The sequence below is a fragment of the Gobio gobio genome (assembly GCF_949357685.1).
Source record: "Gobio gobio genome assembly, chromosome: 11".
NCBI lineage: Eukaryota > Metazoa > Chordata > Actinopteri > Cypriniformes > Gobionidae > Gobio > Gobio gobio.
Window position 1 is genome coordinate 56,352,670 of NC_137104.1, and position 6,687 is coordinate 56,359,356.

Sequence of the window (6,687 nt, forward strand, 5' to 3'; positions counted from 1 at the left end):
TGAAGCGAGTTTGCCATATTTCTCCTATATTGACCCACTTAAATGCATGTCGCCCACTATTCGCTGTTTTCCTGAGGCCACTGGGTGGTGGTGCATGTGCGAGGGCCCTTTCATCGCTTCTTGCAGCTTTAATATTTTAATTGAAAGTTAATTTAGTTTCTTCTTCTGAGGTTACTTTACTGCTAATGGTGACTTACACACTATAAACATGTTTAATAAGAGTTATATTCATTTATTTATTTAATATAATAGTTTATAGTATATTAAAGGTCCTGTTCTTCGTGATCCCATTTTTCAAACTTTAGTTAGTGTGTAATGTTGCTGTTAGAGCATTTATAATACCTGTAAAATTATAAAGCTCAAAGTTCAATGCCAAGCGAGATATTTTATTTAACAGAAGTTCCCTTTCAAAGCCTACAGCGAACGGCCGGTTTGTTCTACATCCTGTATTTCCTGCTTTAATGACGTCAGTAGAGCAGTTTGTCGGCTAACCTCCGCCCACAAGAACACGCGAAAAAGGGGGCGTGGTCTTGCTGCTCCCGCGTGGAGAATAGGAAGTGTTGCGTTCGGTTGCGTTCGTATAGTTTGTTTGTTGCCATGTCGTCGAGACGCTGTTATTTTCATCCCGGAGTCAAGTCACCTTTGTTTGGCTTTCCCAGGGCCGCTGCACTGAGAGATCATTGAGCGCATGCATCCCCGTTATGGTGAGAGGCGTGACCTTTCCGGTAACGTGCGCTCTGCGTGCGCTAACCTGCTGTCCAATCACAACACGGGAACCGCTGGCACAATCAGAACTCGTTACGTATTTCTGAAGGAGGGACTTCATAGAACAGGGAAATCTTTCAAGCCGTTTTGAGGACAGTGAAAACAGCGGAATACAGATGAGTAAATTGTGTGAAAAATACTGTGTTTTTTTTACACGCAAAACATGAACACATGTTATATTGCACACTGTAAACACAATCAAAGCTTCAAAAAAACACGAAAAACGGGACCTTTAACAAATAAATATTTAATTCAATTGAATAAATAACTATTTATCACTACTTTCTTTGTCATAAATAAAACTGACCCAATGACAGAATGAGGACATTCATACAGGATTATAGATAAGGGTCAAGGGTCATCATTCATGGTGATTTGGATGCAAAATTAAAATCTGAATTTTTAAAAACCGCTTTAACAATCTTGTGTCACAGTGTTATATTATAATCTCTCACTTAATAGTAAATGTAGTTTCTTTTAGTTGTTATAAAGTGTATAATGCAATAATGTCACACACATTTGACTGTCTGTATTTTACTTACAGGTTTTAGATGTTAGTCTGACCTTCTCTGGATCAGCTGATGGAGAATAAAGAGCCACTACAGACACATCACATTCAACAGAATCAACAGACACAAACCCATAGTGATCATCACACACACATGTGTTTGTTTAAAGCTGGGCATACACTGTGCGATTTCTGTGTGATTTCAGCAAGGTTATCTACTCACACTGTACGAGTAGATCGCATGCGATGTAAAGCCAAAGCTCACAATTTATGTGCTCACACTGTGCGGTCCGATCGTCGAGCGCGACTTGTCTGCTCACACTGTACGAGTGAAATATGCGCGAAAAAACCTATAATAGAGAGATAGCCTATCAAATGCATCAGCTATCGATATCAAGAGCATTTAGCATTTACAATTTATGTATATAAATGAACATTATAATTAGGGTAGGCCTACTTTTATTATTAAAATGATATTATATTTAATTTGCCCCCGCGCTAATTTTATAACGCATCAATGCATGATACTCTGCATAATAAAATAATAGATAGATTAGCTTACTCCTCATTATTTAAATACATTTTGCCCAATTAAACAAGGAATTATAGGCCTATAATTAAAATGATTACCAGTCTATAATATGTCAGAACACTGCAATAATATCAGTATTATTATCAGAAAGTATATGCAGCTTTATTTCAAAAACAACTTGTTTAACACAAAATGGGCCTATACTTCTCTTCTAATTTGTTTCACAATATGGGACACAAGAGAAATATTAAGAGTATAAATTAAGACATACAATCAGCATATTTTAAAGAAGATGTATCTTGTCTCTGTGAGAATATGCGCAGAGAGCTCGTCAGATTTTACTTTCACTTTCAACGACTTTCGCACACATTGCGTTTTTGCGTGATATCCACTGACTCGCCTTCATGATTTAAAACGAAAAGAAAAAAAATCTATATTGTGCTGTGACATTTTGTCATTCTTTTTTTTGTCAAATGATGGACAACGGTTCACATTTTTCCCATGATAATAAAATTAAATAATAGTAAATAAAATAATTTATGAAAGTAAAACAAGTAAATTAATGTTCAAAGTTAAATGAATAAAAGAGGCACTGATAGGCTAAACACGGTGGTTTGAATGTCTTAGATTATCCATTTTACAACACGAACTGGAGGCAAGCAACAGTTTGCTAAATTGCTGCTATTTGATAACTGCCTACAGAACTTAAAGATCTCCCTCTTTTCGTTTTCTTTCTTGCTGCATTAAAGATGAAATGGTTCAACTTCTGCTTTTACGCAGGCGCAGTGATGAGAAATATGGCAATCAGTTCGTAGCTCTGCTTCAGTTGTTTAATAACCTCACGAGGAGCAACCAGAATTTCTGACATGCCAGTAATTCATTCGACCATCCGACTGCCGATCGTGAGAGGTTTATCACGTCTAATTTCCCCCTGTACACTGCACGAACACCTCACGACAAACGACGCACAATAAAGCTGAAAATCGGCCCGACCCAAAAAAAGAGTCGCACAAGTCAGAATTCGGCTCGAAATCGGACGAAAATTGCACCGTGTATGCCCAGCTTAATATTGCTAAAAAATGTTTAATTGCTTATTTGTACATTATGTAAAAAAAGTGTTCTGAGCATTTATTTTATGTGATGAAAACAGTTTGAAGTCTCTTATGTTTACTGCCAATCATTACTGTACAAAAAAGTGTACATGTGTTGATAATGTAATGTGCTGAGCATTAGTTATATGCATATGCTTTTATTATTCATTCATAATAAATACACCAATGAAGCCATCGCAGGAGCGCTCTTCTCTAATTCATCTCTAATTCAATTAATATTTTCTAATTATTCTCCTCCAATTCATTCTTCTCTAATTAAAATCATTCTTCTCTTATTCAATTAATTCTTCTCTTATTCAATTCATTCTTCTCTGGAGTTTTTTCAGTTTATAAAGTTTTTATTTTCATTTAGAGTGGCAGAATATACATTCCATATGTTGTCTTTCATTTATTGCACTGCATGAAAAGTGGGACTTTCGTCAGTATGTGGCACTGTAGATTGCCGTGAAACTTCAGGTTTACGACTGTGCACGGCAATTTGCAGGCAACACCGAAAACTGCCGTAAATTGTCGGAAATTGACGTGGGCCTTGCTTGGCAGTTGTCCCCCCATGACCCCCCCTCCCCTTAATTCTAGGGGAGGCTTTATCATGTAAATGAACATGCTGTGAGCTACACAAATGCAAATCAGAGTAGCTGCAGGGGGAGTTTTATCTAGGTTCTGAATTTTTTTGACTAAAACAAGTTTAAAGTTTAAGTTAAAATGTTAACTTAAATTTAAGTTAAATGTACTCGTTTTAGTTCACATTACTACATTTTTAGGGCAACCAGTTTGCTCCAATTTTTTAAGTAGTTTCAACTTGTCCGGGCTCACAGTGTAGATTAATTACTCTGTATGTCATTAGCAATAACCAATGTTATGTAAAAAAAAATACAGGACAGCAGTTCATGTCTTCAACCTTTAGAGAGGTTATGTGATGCAACAAGACAATGAACCAAAGCACACAAATAAATCAAGTAAAGCATACAGTTTACATACCAAAATTAATGATTTGATAATGAAAAATTGAACGATTTCTAAATGGCTATTAATCATAAATGTGAAAAGTACAAGTTTGTGTGTTAATAGTTAAGTCAGATTGGGTTTTTCTGTAATTGTCATTTAAATTGAGCTCACACCACATTTTATGAATTATCAATGCAGATTTTCAAGAGGTGGTTTCCTGGACAGGGTTTAAATTATGCCAAGAGTAGGCCTTAATCTAGTTAATCGTGAGTTAAAAAATTGTTGCCTGGAACAAAGATTAAGCACATATTACTAACACCTGGACTATGAGTCCTGAACTAAAATAAACTGGATTCATTTACAGTTTTATCTAATTGCTTACACACAATTTCTGAAAATATGACTCCATTTCTTGTAACTCTACACACAAAACACACAACATGCAAAACATCAGACATCGCTTGCAAAAGCAACACTTTGTGCAAAACTATTTTAACTCTTCCAAAAATGTTGTTTTTGCATATATCTAACTACACACAAATATGCACAACTGAGGAATTTTACAGTTGAACTGAAATCAACTGAACTGAATCAACACTGAAGTCACGTGAGCTGAATATTGACACTATATTGGCTTGTTAGAGCCGGTTTACAGCAGAATTTGTTTTGAACTTGTTACTGAAGCTGCTATGAAACAATATATTTTGTTGTATGCATATTCTTTCTTTCTCAAACCTTAGTTTTGATTTCTAAGTGATCAATTTATTTATAAGTGTTTTCACACATGATCATTGGCTGTATGGGTCCTCAGTAAATTAATGTGGCATTTAAATGGCAAAAGTTATTCTTGTCTCTATAACTTATGGCTTCCTAAAGACACGTTTATGGGTAAATAAAATATTAATAATATAAATAAAATGAATATCAAAACATATATTAAATATAATGAAGTCATTTTATTATCGCACTCATCAGATGTTCCTGGGAACAAAACAGAGACAGAACAGTATAAACAAACTATACAACAAACTAAACACCAAATTACAAAAACATTATTATGTGAAAGTGAATAAAGTTGTGTGTGTGTGTGTTTTCAGTTATAAATATGTGCTGTGTAAATTAGCCTATATATACTTTTAGAAATTATATATAGCCTAACTTTAAAAAACAAACAATAACCCATATAGATAAATTATAATAATTGTATAATATTAAGCATTTACTTAATATACATTGTAACATTAGGCTACTTTACTCTAGCACAGTAGTCAGTTAAGCAATTAATTAATATCTTATATTAATATGTATGTAGCCTAGGCTACATCTAAAGGTAAGTCTGCTTTAAAAAAAAAAATATTACACTTCGACATGTACAGAATGTGCGCGTTAAGAAACACATTCAAATGTGTCTTCTTAACATGTTAAAACTGTGCGTGTATGCCTGTTACATGACCAGAATGTGCGTGTCTACACATACAAAAGAAACACGTAAAAAATTGCTGCATTGACACGGACAAACAGTGCGTGTGGACACGGTCAAAAGTCACGTATAAATTTCGTATAAAGAGATTTGGCACCGGGCGCGTTCCATAGTAGAGCCCTAGTCCAATAACATGCGAGGTCATGGCCATGACGCGTAGAAGACGAGCTTTAAACTTTTTTTTTTTTTTTACATTTCCTATGTTTTTGCTGCTTTCCTTTTTCGTGATCAACAATGACAGGACGCCGTCTTCAACTCAATCTCTGCATGGACGTGACCAACTTTTTGGACTCATTTTCAGGAGGCTGTCTTCGTCTTCACAACTCTGAGGCAAACTGCAGGCGCTATGAACCACAGCATGGGTAATGTAACGTTACGATTTAAAGAATATGCTTTTATTCAGCTGTATAAGGAAATGGATGCGTTAATAGATCCGAGCTTAAAACTGCACATTTTGTTTACACAGACTATCCTCGCCTCATAACGAAGCCGTGAGCTCTTATCTGCTTGGAACGATTTCCGCGAGTCCAGATTTAACCGCTGATCACGATGAAATTGTGTGTAAGTATAACTTCTAATGTTTTTCTCATTCCTTGTTTAATTTTACCGTGACTGTTTTTATTAATACCAGTCTCATGTAATTGTTTTCCAGCTGCCTGTAAGACGTATTATGAATCGACACGCCGGAGCTTCAGATACAAACAACCTGAACTTACATAGCAGGCAGAAAGTTTAGCTCGGAGTCGATCAAGAAGAAAAAGGGTAAGATTTATTATATTAGATCCGTTTTTTGTCAATGTGAGTATTTTTCAGGTTGCTTATTGTCTTTATGGATTGTATTACAGTTGCTGGAAGCGAGAGTGTGCTGGCTGAGGATGAGGTGGACATTTGGAAGTCCGCGACCATTGAACTCATGTCTGACGAGGAAGACGGCTTTGTTGACGTTGTGTCTGGATGGATTGTGCGATCACCGCCCTCTCGCAGCCTGGAGCTCTCCGAACTTTACATTACATTTCGAGACATTACTGCTGCACTGTTGTTGTGTGTTTAACAATAAAGCTCTTTCTTTGAATAAACAGCTGTATGTTTATAAATTAAGCTCTTTCTTTGAATGAACAGCTGTGTGTTTATAAATTAAGCTCTTTCTTTGAATGAACAGCTGTGTGTTTATAAATTAAGCTCTTTCTTTGAATGAACAGCTGTGTGTTTATAAATTAAGCTCTTTCTTTGAATGAACAGCTGTGTTTATAAATGAAGCTCTTTCTTTGAATAAACGGCACGGTCCGTATCATTTTCCCATATATTCCTTGATGGTATGAATACTTCATAGCACAATAACATTAAT

General features: G+C 35.6%; 1 protein-coding gene and 1 long non-coding RNA gene across 2 annotated transcripts in view; both read left to right on the forward strand.

Moving 5' to 3' along the window:
- LOC307133319 (NACHT, LRR and PYD domains-containing protein 3-like) overlaps positions 1-2,964 on the forward strand; it is a 96,946-nt gene extending 93,982 nt beyond the window's left edge. The window contains exon 14 of the mRNA XM_079828324.1: positions 1,310-2,964. Within this exon, the coding sequence (XP_079684450.1) occupies positions 1,310-1,316 (7 nt within the window). The 3' untranslated portion in view covers positions 1,317-2,964. The remainder of the gene's footprint in view (positions 1-1,309) is intronic.
- A 2,607-nt stretch (positions 2,965-5,571) lies between these two features.
- Positions 5,572-6,412, forward strand: LOC307133345. Its single transcript, XR_013817429.1, has 4 exons — positions 5,572-5,704; positions 5,809-5,903; positions 5,995-6,104; positions 6,188-6,412. It is a non-coding gene; the product is annotated as an uncharacterized lncRNA (long non-coding RNA).
- The last annotated feature ends 275 nt before the right edge of the window (positions 6,413-6,687 follow it).